At 28.6% G+C, this 17,551-nt stretch overlaps 1 protein-coding gene across 1 annotated transcript in view; it reads left to right on the forward strand.

Moving 5' to 3' along the window:
* The first annotated feature begins 8,674 nt into the window (after window positions 1-8,674).
* LOC121128420 (spondin-1) overlaps window positions 8,675-17,551 on the forward strand; it is an 87,937-nt gene continuing 79,060 nt past the window's right edge. Inside the window, exon 1 of the mRNA XM_040723999.2 lies at window positions 8,675-8,851. Within this exon, the coding sequence (XP_040579933.1) occupies window positions 8,786-8,851 (66 nt within the window). The 5' untranslated portion in view covers window positions 8,675-8,785. The remainder of the gene's footprint in view (window positions 8,852-17,551) is intronic.

The raw sequence follows: 17,551 nt of genomic DNA on the forward strand, positions 1-17,551 counted from the left end.
TGTATAAAAACAGACAAAAATCTTGAGTAACATTTTCGAATGATGCTCCATGTCACTCGTCTTGCTCATGGTCTGAACAGAATAGCAACTGTCCTAAATTACTTCAAAAATCCCAAGACTTATTATCTCTGTAGTAAAAATTTTGTTCCATAATTCTGGTGATACGAAACAATTCATTACTACGCGAAGCACTTCCATGGCACGGATTAAAACAGTAATGCATTCAGTAAATCAAAAGCATAAAGTTATCCATTCACAATGAGGTTATCATCAATAATACCTACATAGTATTATCGATATAAAAACCAAATATTAAGATAAATTTATGATATGATACTCGTATCTTCCTATATTAATAATTTGCAATAATTATTTTTCATCTTCATTATAGATCCTCTTCATATTCCATAAATAATTATTAATTACTAAATTCTAAGTAGTAAATACTTAATATAGTTAAGGAAAAGAGTAAATTTCCATTAGATCTAATGCTCAGAGCTGAATTTGAGTCCACCTTTTCATTTTTAAGATCCACACCGAGTTCACATGCTCTGGATCTAGAGTGACAAAAAGTAATGTTTGGATCTAGATGTAGTCTCGTCTAAGGCAAGATATTCTTTCCACAAGTTCTTTCTTAACCTTTGACAATACTAATTTACTTTGGACTCCATTGAATTGGTGATAAGGTAGTGAGGATAAAAAATGATAATGATGACAGCTTTTGCAAATAAAAACATATATTAAGGCAGGGAGCACTTTTTCTGATTCATGTAGCAACTGAAAAAATACGGCAAACGGATCGAAACTGACCAAGAAAATTTGCAATATTTATGGAGGCTATACTCTTTCAGTTTAAGTGGCAAAATAGTTCTTCGAGCGGTTTCGTTCAGGTGTAGTGGATGTTAACGATGCACTATGCACTGGCAGTCCCTTAGTCTAAAATATCGATAAAATCAAGGAAAATATCAATATAAACCGTCATTTTAGTAGTCGTAGAATAGCCAGGAGCTGAACATCGATAATAAAACTGTTATGAATCATTTGAAGAAGGCTGGATTAAGAATAAAAGAATAAAATCGAATTAGAGTGGAATTGTGTCTCATTAAGTCAACACTAGGCCGAAAACATCTTTACGACGCACCAGAAGCTCTGTTTGGATATTCTTATACATCCACTCTACAGTACGTCCCTGGTACCCAGTGACTATCACCTGTTTCTTTATATAGCCAAAGCACTTGGGATACAAATTTGGCCACGATAGATTCCTTTGAAAATTGGTAGTCCAATTTTTTTTTTTTTGCAATAGGGACAAGGGCTTACGAGAATGGTATTATGAAGTTGGATTCTCGTTGGGAAGAAGTTATCGAACAGAACAAAGCATACTGGGCTTAAACTAGATGAATGTAACACATTGAAATACCGCAAAAAAAAAAATACGAACTTACTTTTTCTCCAACCTAATATGATGGGTACAATTTAAAGAAAATCCTAATTTAAACAAAAAAAAATAATTATTTTGATTTTTCGATTCATGTTTAACTCCATAGTAATCAAAACAGTGCACCCACCCATGACACTGTTTCAATATATATATATTTTTTTAAATCTTATATACGCTACATTAGAATTGATATCTACATTATCTGTATAGAGCATGTATTGTTTATCAATAGTACATGTCACAAATTTTTTAGAATTTACGGACTGATCACAAATCTGAATTTAGTTTTTTATTATCAAATTTAATTTTTGAAATTTTTTGGAGTATTCTCATCCTTTTTTTACTCTTAGGTTTCAGGTAACTTTTGAGTAAGAAAATAAATCAGTAATCCCATGAAAATTAGTTTATTTTCTACGAAATAAATATATTTAAATCATGTATAATTATGGTTTCATGCACAAAAGATTATTGGCTTCCAAAATATTTATTTCGTCAGTAATATTGATTTGTATAAATGAATATATTTATTTATTTTTGAAATAGCAAAGGTGCTAATAATTTTATTATTTTGTAATAATGCAATATATTGAAAAAAAAAGAAACTAAGTTGAAATATGTAAATAATATATTATTTCATAAGCCTTTTATGGATTCTCTTCTCAATAAAATTTAGATTAACATTAATATTGGAGACGAATTAGAACTTTTAGAACAAATGTTCTTTTGTAAATAAACTTGTATCATTTACGTTAAAAATAATTCCTTTAAATTAAAAACAATTTGAAAACTGAGGGGTGATTCCTTTTCAAACAAAACCCATAAATTATTCTGGTTTTTAAAAAATTGATATCGTCAATTTTGATAGTCGTCATTAATAATTATGTACTTTCTAACTAACTGTAGCGTAATATGAATTATTAGTCATAACTATTTCTTTTTATGTTGAATAGTTAATTGTATACTCGATTTTTTTTCCTTTTGAAATTTGATTTCATTTTAGAAAATGGGCGAAAAAATTGAAAAATGCAAGGGGAATATCGATTGAACACAAAATTTAATTTATAAATGGGAAGTTGGTGAATATTGCAGAAAAGATGGAGAGGGCTGGGTTCTGAGTTTCAGCAAGTGAGTGCCATTTCATTTACATTGAATTTGTGAGATTTTTGATCTGTTATGACAAATTCTACTTTCTCTAACACTAATTTGATTAATCCCATAAAATAGCTAAGTGTACATCAAAGGTTGCAGGTGAGTCCTCGGGCAGTGGATTTGAGGGGCTGTAGACCCAACTTCCACAAATATAATCCTGCAAACACCCCTTGCTTGAGAGAGGAAAGTATAAACAAACAAATGTATTTGAAAAAGGTTTGAGGAGAGGAAAAACTTCAGAGCCTATAACTAAGTGAATTTAAAAAAAAAAAAAATTTTTTTTAAATTATAGCTGAAAAACCTATATTATAACTTAAAAAATACCATAAAAAACTCGATTTTAACATCTTTTTCTTAACCCAACATCTGCAAACATCATTTTATAACTTTATTATGAATTCGATAAAAACATATCCCAAAAATAAGATGCATTTAATTAAATAATTAATAGTGGAACAGTTATAATAAATACTTTATCCAGATTTTGAATCATTTCTTAAAAGTTTTGCACTTGTAAATATCAATTAAAACGCTAAAAAACGCCTGTATGAATATAAGACACCAATATATATTTTTTGTATTTACTGTTGTACACTTCAGTCTTTACATTGAAAAAGAAAAAAAATAAAGAACGATTGTTAAGTACAAACGTCATTTAAATTAACTATATTTAAAAATTGTTAAATGTAAAAATAAATCCTAAGTAAGCATTATCAAAATAAATAAAGGATTAAATATCATCTGATGAAATGTTTCATAAGTATTCTGAAAAGTATTGGCAAGAAATTTTAAATTTAACTGAAAATAAAGTATTTTTTTATAAATATCAGGGTGTTTTTTTTTATCCCTGCTCAGTGTTCACTAACAGAGTGTTAGTTTGTTTTTTTATGATCATTGTTGTTTTATTCAACTACAAAAAATTATATGCGAGTAAGAAGCTTGAACTTTGTAAAAATCTATACATGTGACTATTTAAAAGATGAGGCCGAATGCTTTTACATTTTGAAAGTATTTTTTCCCTAACGAATAATGCTTTAATTTAGAAGGCAAAAATGAAATTAATTAGGAGCATAAATAATTACTCATTAAACTTTCTGATTATATCAATATTTAATCTAGATAATCATCTTGTTTTTAATGAAATTCAATACAAATACCAATATTTGTGGAGGGATTCAATATGTATATAACATATATTGAATCTATTATAAAAGTAATATTTATTTAACCTGAGGCTAATTTCTAAGGCCTGTATATCTTAAGCATTATTTTGATTATATTTTTTAAAGTAGGAATGACTCAAACGTAAGTATTTATTTAAAAGACGTTTTTTAATAAAGTAATATATCTTTTTAAATCAAAGAAGGCCTTTTTGGAGGAAAAAAAAAATTTAAATTTTTTCATATCTTTCTCTTTTTGTTCGACTTAAAAGTGAAATAACATCTTGATTTAAGACTGATCGGTTATTTTAGCTTTGTACATTTTTATGTATTATTATTTTGCCACTTGGACATTTTGACGTATGAAATATCTGCCCATTTTTATGTTTTGCCTTTAGTTTCAGATCTCAAAATTAATTTAGCAGCACATGTTAATAAAAGTTAGTCAAATCGATCTAGTAGTGATGGAAATTCAAAGTATTTTTAAAATACCGGCTCTTTTGGTTCGGCTCACTAAAAAGAGTTTGGTTTCAGGATTTTTTTTTAGAAACAATTTATATATTTGCTTTATCACATAATTTTTCCCGAATAACCTATTTTAGAAAATCAATTTTTAAATTTTGGGGTGAGCCAGCTTTGATTGATGGGGCTCTTGCCGTTACGTTTGCAGACAACACATTATTAACATCTAACATCTATTGACAGTTACTCAACAAAGTTTTCATCCATTTTGGACGCACAGTTGGTACGTAACCGTCTTTTTCATTCATTTCACCAAACTCTCAGTATATCCCTTATTTTGCAGAAAATGGAGTGAAGAAAGTCCCCATGTTACTCCCCACATCTTTAAGAATGTATGAAATTATCTTGTACTTAACTGATGCCCTTGATCTGTTTTTATTTCCACTGGAATCCCGGCTTCGAAAAATGTTCAAAAATATGAATTAAAACATACTCGCTATTATACATATTATATTATAATGCTATTATATGTACCTTATGTTATAGTTCAGAGAAAGAAATAATAAGGAAAATTGCCAGGAAGTACTGAAAGAATAGTGTTTACAAGGAGTCATGGATCTGGGAATATGATTTTATTTCGAAAGGACTTGTAACCTAGTGGTACCTTATTAATAATCATTATCTCAGTTGAGGCTTGAAGAAAGGTAAGAAACTCTAGTCATATAAAGAAATGAATGTTTCAATAGTAAAAACTAAAGGTAAAGTTCTAACCATAAACATGAAAAGGTGACGAATATTTCACGCAGCAAAATTTACAATATGGGAAATTACCAAAAGCAAAAACTGTATGCAGCAAAAATGTTCACACAAAATTTACCTAGAATCTTAAATCTTATTTGAGAGCCAAATGTAATTTTTTTTTCCAAGTTATTTCATAAATTATCCAAATTTTCTTATTAACATACCCCTCCCAATGATCACTGTGAATCGATGACAAGCCTTTTGTTATCGGTCTCTTTGGGACGATAGGTTGACAGATCTTTTAAAATATCATTTAAGAATTAGAAGGGGGGAATAACAATTTAAAAAAATCGAAACATTTTCAAAAACAATTAATCCCTTACCCAAGTACAGTTGCAACATTAAAAAAATCAAATTTGAGTTAGAAATTAAGAAAGTTAAACTCAAATAAGCTTTTAAGGTGTTGATTTATAAACTTTGAATGGATTACCAGGGTGTAAAAAAAAACACTCATAAAAAGCATTTTTGTGAAGTTTAACTAATTTTTTTAAAAGTAATTGAATATGAGACATATCAACAGATATTTTGTTTAATAAAAAAATCGTCAGATAAAAGATATCCGAAGAACACGACAAAATAATCCACATTGAAATATTTTTCCACGCAGGAACTACTCTTTCAGAGATGGGTAAGTGGGTAGGAACAACCAAAAAATATTTAAAGGAGAATGGAAGGCCAGGAATGTACGGATAAACTGTCAAAGACCGCCCTTCTGAAAAGTAAGCAGGCCTATTACATTTTTTCAAGAGAACAACTTTCAAAACAATAAAAAACACTTGTTGATTCTTGCAAGAGAATAGTGTCCAGTTTACAACTCAAAAGTGGCCTAAAAGTTCTTGGAAGACAAAGTACCTTTTTTCGGCATACATAAAACAAAAAAGTTAATGTCTGGATCTCAGTCTTCTGAGTAATGACTGTACCACCAAAAAATTGTTACTGTTATGACTACAGTCAATGGAAAATTCTGTCCTAGGCTTTATAAAGACCGTGTGTAAAGACTTCTAGAAGAGATATGATACTTAATGTGAAGATGAAATGAAAATGAAAATAATTTATTTATTTTCTACAACTTGTTGTTCTTGATTAAGTCAAAATGTAAAAACTTTTTCGTAACACCCAGTACAGTAGACTTTTTCTAAAATATTATTCACATTTTAAATGAACTAATCCGTATTAAAAATCAAATAAATTCAATTTCCAGTCGTTTTCAGGACTCTACCATTGTTAATAAACATTAGTGTTGTGTGAATCCTTATTTATTCGTTCAAATGCAGTCTTTAAACCAGTCCTATTGGCCCTTCAGACCGATGATACATAGGTCCTTAGGACTTTCAGTGCTATAACTGATTTAAAAAGAAGAATATATAAGGATGAGTTTTTTTATTTAGGACTGAACTTCATAAGTTTCTAACACTAATTTGCAAAGTTGAGGTAGACCAGACTACACTGAGGAGTCTTGGCAGTCTTTAGTTCTAGAAAAGGACCGACACAACACTAAATAAAATGCTTAATGTGAAGTGCAAATATATAAAATACAAATATAGAATATTAGTAAATTTGCAGCATTTCTTGTAATTAAATCATTTGTGCTAATTGTTACGCGTAGCAATTAGCATACTTAATCTCAATTTCCTCATGAATGAGTAAGTTTGAACAAAAATATCATTAGTTCATATAATCAACCGAAAAACAAAGAAAAACTAACGGCATTATTAAAAAAATATTGGTCCTTCAAAAAACCTACTTTACTCCGAAATTTTCAATGCAAAATTACCAAATATTGAGGCCAAATCTTTCAACTTGCACAGTTTTACTAAGACTTTGTAGCCAAAAGAACTATGAATTCAATAGCTTACGACTAAAAATAATTGAGCTTAAAAAATAAAGAGTGCATAATTTAATGTCAAAGACTAATTCTAGCCAATCAAATCTTATGATACTTACTAGTATCATCCCTAAATGACTCAACGTAGGTAAGGGGTTAAATTATTTTTACGTTCCGTTCAAACATAGAAAAGAATGGTTATAAGTCTTGTCGAAACCCCAATAATAGCATAAATCTTAATAAAACTATTAGCCTGACATAAAAAAAAGCACAAAAGCAAGCCAATTTGATATTACTCAAAATTGAACTTAGATTACATTTGTATTTTTCCACAAATTATTATCAATTTCTAACACCAAACTATTCTTATTTACCCTCTAGAGGGCTGCAAAATCACTTGAATTAGCCAAAATTGATTATTACAACAAAATATTGGGAAATTGACAAATTCTGTTTGAAATATTTTCAGGGGCATTATAAGTTTCAATTAATAAAATATAGGTTTTAAACTATAGCTAAAAATCTTATTTATCTTAATCTGCTCTACAAATTTGAATACAATGCCTGTAATGGGCTTAAATCTTTCTATGAGATGTTTGGGAGTTTGTACAGAGTGCGCAAGCTATGTGTACCTCCGCTTTGTAGTGCTCTCTTGGTAACTCGGAAAGTTAGGTGTCTGTTTTTCTGCACCAGTTGGAAAAAATATAATCAACTAACAAATTCATTGTCTCAAATATTTTGAAAAGGCACGGAGGCTTCCTCGGAATCTTTACTGGTTGTGACAACATAACAATTGTTCGAACTCGGGGACTCAGTGTAACGTTCATTTGCAAGGTTAGGAGGTAACTTGAGGCCACTAAAGGTGATTTTGAAGGAACATAAATAGGTGCTGAGGTCAAATGGTCGAAGTAGTTAGCTCCAAATGCATCATCACCCCTCCTCATATGCTTCCCCAAGGCCTCAGGATCTACTTGGACGTTCTACAGACTAGGGTGTAACCCTGGATCGACATGATTACAAATGGAAGTCCTTACATGTGGTAGCAGGACTAAGTTCCCCGCCACAACTCGAAAAAAAGTCTCAAATAGCGCCAGAGGACAATTTTGATGTCTTCATCTTGACGGACTTTCGGCTTACAAACTCGCCCGATCTTAACCCTATGGAACTCTTTTTGTGTAGCGTGTGAACGAACTACAAACTAACTGAACCCCCTTGAACAACAAAACCGAACTAATCTGTCGGATCTAGAAGGAATTATAGGATTTGCCAACGGAGAAAGTGGCGAGGGCTCTCTCTCTCGCTTTCAGCATTGCATTAAGACTGTAATTGTGGATGGATCTGATTTTATAGAATAAATTAAATCAAAATCCATCAACCTCTTATAATCCAGTTTTATTCTTTTTAATCTGATAACTAGTTTGACAGAAAAATGACTATATATGAATTTTAAAAACAAATGTAATTTTCTCTATTTCTTCAAAAAAAAAAAAAAAAATTGAAGATTGTTTTTATTATGACATCCCAAAATATTATTAATATTTTGTAGTATAATTTACATATATCATATTATACAATTGTAAATTTTTTGAAGTTATAGAGTCATTAAAACTTTAGAAAAAAAAGCACAAATTTTCTAAATGTGGACACCATTGAACATTTTCTCTTTGAACTTGTGTCAATAGAAGCTACGTTTAGAATAAGGAATTTCTCATAGAGTAGATTCTTTCTGCTTTTTCTCTGACACATTTATATATTTACCCCGTCTCTAAAAAAAAAAAAAACAGCGTAAAGCCTTTTCCTACTCACAATATCCGTCGCTCCATCATATAAAAAAAAACGAAACACACAGTATATATATATTTTACTCTAGAGTATGGAGATAAAATTAGTAAAATTAGAGGCACCAAACTACTAACTTCTCTTTAAAAGTGTAATATAATAGAATAAATGGAAAAAAGATACGAATATATTATTGTTCTTCAGGGATTGATGATACTCTGTCTGGCCTCAAAGGTAATCCGTCCTAAGATTTCATAGTCCATTAAAAACTGGCAGTAATGTTAGAAATAACTAACTAAATACGATTATATTACATCCCTTTTCAATAAATTACAACTTCATTGTTTATGCAAATCGTTTGACACATTCATGCAAAAGATTTATGGATCCATGTATAGTACTTTTGATATAAGTACTTAGGTTCGATTAATTTTCTCTAAATAAAACTTGCAATATCGATCTTAAGAGTAATTGTATAGATATTTCATAAATAATCTTATTTAATATTTCTGGTTCTATAAAGTAAAGGTTTCATGATGATTTATGAGTTATTGTTCCGATAAATTTGTCATTTTATAATTATTTATTTAACAAATTATAAGAAATTAATTATATTCATATTTGAAAGCCATATATGTGATTCGTCAACGTACAGACAATCTTGAGAAAAAATGAAGAAACGGAGAAAATTATATATTATTTTTTTATTTTATAGTTTTATACATCCCAATATGGCAAATATGTTTAAGTCAAATATACCTATTGTATTCACAAATTTATGGGATTAGTTAAGATATTCAATAATTACAGCTATAGTTTAGAAACTTTATTTGTTTTGAGATACATATTTTGGCCCCGAAATTGTCTTATTTATAAAATCTATTTATTTATCATTATCTAATTGTGACAATCCATTTTTGCTACTGCAAGGGGAATTTGAGAAAAATCATTCTAACATCCTATTGTGTTGTAAATTACGGACATTATTGGCAAAAATAAATTGTATTTAGCAAATCAAAAATTATTCTCACTTCAATTTAAATAATTGATATTTCTTTCTAACTTTATTTAAATAAATTATTTAATTGAACAAATGGATTATTCCCCCCCCCCTCACCCTTCCTCTATTTATTACTTATTAATTAGGGAGCTTCATTCAACCTTTTTATATATTTTTTATTAGAATAAATAATAAAGCTATTTGATACTGTTTCTAAGGTATTTGTTTTTCATTAATTTATTTTCTCTTTTTGCAGAAATGATTTATAAATAATATAAAATTTATTAGAAAATTGATTTATTCCTTTAATCTGAATTTGTTTATAATCTAATCAATGAACTTTGAACATGATATCACTGAATGTTTTTGATTAATTGATGGATTTTTTACTCTTAATTTGAATTGTAACTCGAAAGCTTTGTAATAAGAATTGATCTATACTGAATTGTTTACGTATATATGCGTAGCTATTACACATGTTGATCATTTTTTTCCTTGGATATTCTCGATATATTTTACATTAAGAAAAATTAAAATGTCTTTTATAAAAATTTTTTTTTTTGATTTTGCAGCCTACAGAGAGCAAAATTTTTATAAAAACAATAAATCTTTAAATATAGTTTAATAAATATATAAAAATATTTACATGCAACAAATCTTAAATTTTTTTTAAGAGTTCTTATTTTTTAAATATAAAAATGCATGTTTCTGCCAATGAAAAAACTTTGATTCATATCTATCAAAATGTAAGATTAATTTGACTTTCAAGGAGAGGGTAATTTTTATTACCCATGTTTGTGAAATATTTTACTATGAACCTACAAACTAAATTTGGTGCTTCTAACTTTTATTTGGATCTTTCAAAATGTTAAATAATACTAAATCATCTTGATATTTTATAAAACGTTTCGGAAAAAAAAATACATTTCTGTTTTTACAAATCAATTTTATTTTTTGATGGAAAATTCGAAAAAAAAATAAAATCGAACGGACGTTATGTCTTTGCCTCTGTTTGTTTCCCTATTGGTCACGAGGACTACGGCAAAAGTTCAGTTTTATTTTTATTTTTCATGGTACGAACATTATATATGCTCAAAGAAGGAGGCCATTAAATTTTGAAATGTTTATGTCATATTAGAAAACGTTCAAAATACATAATCGACAATAAGTTTGAAACATATTGTGTTAGATAGCTGAAATTAGTATCCTTATGTAAAATTAAAATGCTTCACAAAGCAAAACCTCCAATTTAGGAATGATGGCCAAAGGTGGAGGTTTGCACTCTACCAAGTGTCATTCTAGTTTATTATAAATTAACGTATGGATTTGACCTGTTTTTTTTAAACATTCTTAAGCGTCTTCAATAACTCATTTTTATTACTTGTTTTTGATGATTATATTAACTTGTGAACCTTTTTCATTAAATCAGTTCATTTTTTTTTTTTGACAATGCTATGACTTTTATTATTTGGAAAATACATAGTCGAGTGGATCATAAATCATTATTTTAAATTTTTGGTAATATCTACATTGGTATAAAATTTTTTCAATTATTTCATAGTGAGCAAATTATTGTTATTTTAGTATGAATGTTGTCAATAAATCTTGATAGAATTGACAATGAAAATGCAACGATGTAAAAGTCGTCTTTAATTTAAATTAAGTTGGGCATCAAATACGTAAATCAATCACAACTAATCTAATGCAATTTTATATTCTTGAGTTGCAGTAATTAAATTGAAAATGCATTTTTGTTCTTTCGATTGATTTGTATTTAATCAAACGATGTTAGATGGACACTACAAGGGATCTTATTGTGTACTTAAAAAATCAAGGTATTGCTCTTCATTTTCTAACTTGCACATTGAATTGGTTCTAAGTGTGTAAATATATTACTGCTAATATAAAACTTAGAACATGTGAGCAATATTCAGGTGGCCCTTGGCATTTAAACTTTTGTATAAAATAGTAAATATCTTTAAGTTTTCGGACTTTTTTGAACTAGGATATTATATAGTATCAGATTGATAGAAATGCTTCTTTATTCCTTTGAATCTACAACGTATCATCCATATTTTTCAGTATGTATCTGAAAAATTTAATTAAGTTATATGGAGTTCTTTATTTATCTTGATATTGCCTTTTTTAGGGTTTATTCGTATATATTTAACAATTTTTAATTGAAATTTAGTGATTTTAATTAAATGTTTTGATTAAAAGAAGTTGGTTTTTCCATTTGATTTTGTAAGTTCTTATTTGTAGGAACTATGGCGTACAACAATAGCTACAAAATAATAATAGTGTTTCTATAACATTATGTAATACACGAATCCTCATCAGAAATTCATGGGTACTAATTTGATTTCTAAGATTTACATAAAGGAAGGAATATGGACAACACACTCTGTAGAAATTATTCTATTGAGCTCATTGTGCGTAGGTTCGATAAAAAGAAATAAACTTCATGTATATGGACTTCAAAAACAATTCCTACGTCATATGGAGTAATTGTAACACTATAATGTTTACTCATACACAATCAGTGTAACTCAATCTAGTCAATTAAAAGGACATTAGGAAATGAAACAATATTTCATTGACATTTTGATCGAAAACAAAAAAAAAAAGAACAAATTATATTTAGGAGGGTTAAACTTAATTGAAATGTAGTATAAATATAAATTGTATCACTACCGATAATAATTATTTTTGATTTATAAATGTTTAAATGTTGAAACTAAAAAAAACTTATAAACCAGCATAAAACTTATTAATACCTACAAAAAATATTTGTTATTCCACATAAATTTATGTTAATGGAGACAATTGGAGATATATACATTTTTTTCCCACTCTATTTTTCCAATATTGGCAAAACAATAAGAAAAAAGGGACAACGTTAAAATGATTAAAGTTAAAATATTTTGTTAAAAAGTTTTATTCTAAAGGGAAGAAAATGAAAGGTTGATAAAAGTAGAAATACAACATTGATTTTTGAAGGGCCACCAAATAAATACAACTTAAAAACATAAAGTGTAGATCTTTTATTATTTTAAAAATTATAAATAGTCGTTAGCAGTTATATTCAAATTTAATGACATTCTAAATTTTTAATGGTCCAAAGTTAAAATCAAATTCCAACATGAATTGACTTATTTAAGTAACAATAAGCGCCTAAGAACCATATACATAATGTCCATTCAATGAATTAGGCCTATAATATCTAAAAACCCCATAAAAACTTTCTTTCATCGAATTTATTATTTTTTCAGCACGTGAGCAAAAAGTTAAGTAATTTTTTAATCGATATGTGTATGGTAGCAATTTTTTTTAATTGTGGACTGGTCAACGCTTGACAATTTTACTACAGACCCATGGGAGGAGGGGGGGGGAAGCTTGCAATGATAAATAAATAAATGTGAATCCACTGTGTACTCATATAGAACTGTATTAACACATTGTTCAAATGTTACAATTCTATAATAACCTGAGGAAAAAGTAACTTTATCATTAGGTTCCAACTATTTTATACTATTATTAAATCAAAAACTTTAAATCAATAGAAGCCTGAGTTTGTTTCTTTACAACAAGAGGGTGCCTTCTTGAGGCAATGACAGACAAACACATCTAAATTGGCTTATACATATTTTCTATTGATTATAAAATAAGTTAGGATTCTTATTTAAGTATAATGTTATTGAAAATATAGATATTTTATAGTATAACAATAGGAATAATCCATGACGTTGAAAAAATAAATCCTTTTTTCTCGGAGTTTAATATTTATACAAGTATTTTTTACAATTTAATTGATATTTTGGAGTGTAAAATAGTTTAATAATGATGCCAAAGTGAATTGACGAAATTATTATAACCTTTGAAAATAAATTTGATTAATTCAATTTACTAATCACGTTTTAAAAGGGATTTTCACAACTGGAGTGCAAATAATTACATAAATCATAACATATGCATTCATTCGTCTTAATACTCTGTAGGGTTAAATATTTTTTTCCTTTTTTTTAATATTTTGAACAGCAATCCTTCAGCTATTTTTTTCCATAATCTGATCGCAATATAAAAAATATCAGATTAATTGAATATAAAAATTTCTAAATATATTCTCCGATATCGATACGATGCAGATGTCAGATATTTTCCCGATATATGAGCCCACGTTAAAGAACCAACATCAAGACATCACAAGAAATTGAACAAACTAAATTAAAAATAGTCCTTTAGGGACAAACATATTCTAATACTTTTAACTCTTTAATGCTCATATAAATTATTTTTTATGCTTGATACATTCTAATTTATTCAAAACAAAGGCATGTAATTAGTAAGTAGGACTCTACCATGAATAAAAGCATTTATGTATAGATCTTTGTATCTAAGCCCTTTTTTTTTTTGGAGATTAAAATTTCAAATGATTAATTATATGTATACATACTTACTTGTACAAGTAGATTGTACAAGTAACAGTTTTAACGTCTCATAAGCTTTATTTTATTTCAAGGTGAGGCCTTTTAATAACAAACTATAAATTGATACTGTCATTGCATTTTGAACTATTAAAGACACAAATTTATTAAATACTATTGGTAGCATCCGGTTATTACTCTAATTTTACATCGACAAACAGACACATTTTGCTGAATTAATATCAAAGATAACTTCCCAAGAAATCATCAGTGTTCTTCTACATTTTTTATAAGCACAATCTCGCATAATTACTCGATATTTGAATGTACTCTCCTGAAGAATTGAAGAATAGTAATAACAGTTTGAGAAAAAACAAATATTGTTCAAGTTTACAATAATAACAAAACTCGTATGTGAAAAAAAAAAGCTTAGGATTTATAATTCTAAATATATGTACTAACCTTTCATTTGGTTTTTTTATATATACCCTTATTGCTAAACCGCATCTAACGTAAAATACTTTAACTCTTCATTTAAAAATATTCATTATTTTTTTCCTCTAGGGGTAAGATTATAACTAGAAATAAATTTTTTGTGTAATATACATTTTATCAGGGACAGTACTAGAGTAGTATTTCTTTGAAGTGGGAGGGGGTTGAGGGGGTGAGAGTTGAATATTAAAAAAAAAATTAATGTCTTACTTTTCTGACTAAAAATGAAATGACTTTTTAAAAAAGACTATTCATCTTTCTCATATCTAATAAAGGTCTTTCTTCAAAAATAATTAAAGTTCATTCTTTCTGTAATTACTGTAAATAAAAAATTAGATGACACGTAGTTCTTTTAATGACGTTTTTTTAGAGAGTTCTAATGTTATATATGTTAAAAAATATTTTTTTTTATAAAAAAAAGGTATATTCTATTGTTTTTTAAAAGGAGTTTTTCCTTTGTCTTTTTTTTTGTAAATTACTATGTAAATAGTCCAACATCGCATCTTTCCAACTCTAATATTCCATAGATGGTACCCCCCTTCATGAACACAGCCCTTTCATCTTAAATGTACCAAAACCAGAAACGAGTTTGTATCGAACCTATACATATTGATTTTAAAGGGATGAACTTCTGTATTTTTCACTCCATATCTCATTTGTTTGGTTGCAACTTGTACAGTTTGTTAATTGAATTACAACTTGGCCACAACATTTACAAAGACTTGTTCTGGCACAACTTGTCTGTAGATGCACGGAGCTAGTCTCGTAGCAAAACTCTATAGAGTTTAAAAAAAGGTTTTTAAATGATATAATCATGTAATGTATTAAAAAAAACACGCCCAGAGTCAAGTTTATATGAAAAGATGATGATGAAAATGAGTAAATTGAATTTTACGACATATGTTTGATTTTCTCTTTTTGTCTAGAATTTGAGATCTTTCTGGGTTTTAATTGTATAGAGTGGTTATTCTTTTACCAGGTGGCCCAGTAAAATCTAAACACTTACTAATTCAATAATTAATGGAGATTGAAGTATTTAAATTAATTCATATTTCAATATATTAAAGCATAAACAATTAGTTACAAAACAAAACAAACTTGAGCTCTGTAGCTTACGCAAAAAGTTAGAAAATTACACTTGAATGTGATCAAGGAATTTCCATTTGCGTACTCATTGACGTTGGGCGTCTCCAGGTCCACTACGCCATCAGCAAGCTCAAAACGTTAGAGAGAAGAAAATACTCTTGCAAAAAGGCCAAATTGGCCAAGTATCTGTTAAAGAAAACAGCCCAGGCTAATCCCCCAAATCTATGAAAGCCCATGCCAGAAATATCGGGATTTCACACCAGACTGTCCAGAGAGCATTCAAAAAAGTGTGTGGAAAGAGCCTTGTGAGGGTCATGATGCTACTTTTGACAGAAGCAAAGAAAGAAACTTATCTCCTCCATTGCAAGACTCTTTTTTGATGCCCACCCCCTCGACTAAATATTTTGCATACATATCGAGGGGAAGTCCAGCAGTACACGTCATACAAAACAACGAGACCCTTAAAGCCACTGTCTGCCAAAACTGGGACGCAATGACAGAGGATCTCATCAACAGCGGGTGCCAGGCCTTGTGCTGCCGCCTGGAAGTCATTATTGTCACTAAGGGCGGCTACATTTATGATTAAGAGATCTCAGACACATGTATATTTATAGTACTCATTTTGTTGAAAGTTAACTCTTAATTAAAAATATATCTGTTGAACTTTGAAATTCAATGTGTTCAGATTTTAATGAACCACTCAGTACATCAAATAGTCCCTATATAAATATTTTTAATAAGTTGTACTTTTCCATTGCACCTCCTATGTTTTTAGACCTTATACATTAAAAATATCTAGTTATATATATATATATATTTAATACCCTATAATCAATTATGACTTAAGGGTCATCAAAAAATAATATGAGGAAAAAAAAACATGTCACAAGAAAAGTAAAATAAAGAATAAAAGAGGAGAGATAAATGCAGAAATAAAAGAGAGCTTCTTAAAGGCATTTAAGACCTTAAAGAAATGATGATTATTAGAAAAGTGTTGGCAAGGTATGATTTTGATTAAATATTTATGACTTCTTTGGTTTGCTAAATTTAACAAAAACTACGAATTGCTTACAAAATAATTATAATTTTCTCTTTTATATCCGGAAGATACAGGAAGTACTGCCAAAAGCCTTTGTTGGAAAATAAATTATCCATTTAAAATGCAGACTTTAGGCATCTTCTACTAAATACCTATAAGTAGTATTGGATATCGTTTGTAATTTGGCATGAGAGAAAAAAATGAAAAAAATCAACAAAAAAACCCTAAAAATCTGAAAAATGTTCTAAAGGAGAGCAGTTTAGCAGTCATAAAGCTTTATTACATCAGCTACAATCTCCTATGAAAAGTGGAAGGGGGGAAGGAAAAAAATAAGGACATTGTTGAGAATGACAGTATTGTTGATCCTCAATTCTACTCTCAGTTGAATAAGGAATTCTAATTATAACTCCGCAACATATACTCCAGGTTACTGTTTGTCTTTTATGAGAATAAAAATAACTCAAAGCTTTTGAATATAACTCATGGGTTAAATAATATTGACAACAGTTAAAGAAAATAAAATTATTATTATTTTTTTCTTTGAAATATTTAATTCACTTTTCCATCTCCTGCATAAAAATATTTCACAAACTTTTAATGCAATAAACATCACATCAATTCCAAGAACATATTTTGTTGTTCGAAATATGTAAATTCGAGCGTCACTTTTGACATATTTTCTTAATATTTTTCTGCAAACAAACTTGGTCTGTAAAGTCTTTTTTTAAAAATAGATGGCTATTTGCACGTCCTTAAATTATATACTTCTTTTTTTTACTAATATAAAAATGCATAACTTTTCCCTCACTTTAATCCACGACACAAATTTACACATTCACTAGACGATGTTCAATTTTTCTTTCTCCCTTCCCGCCAAAAGAGAGGGAGGGAAA

Source organism: Lepeophtheirus salmonis, chromosome 13 (genome assembly GCF_016086655.4).
Source record: "Lepeophtheirus salmonis chromosome 13, UVic_Lsal_1.4, whole genome shotgun sequence".
Lineage (NCBI taxonomy): Eukaryota > Metazoa > Arthropoda > Copepoda > Siphonostomatoida > Caligidae > Lepeophtheirus > Lepeophtheirus salmonis.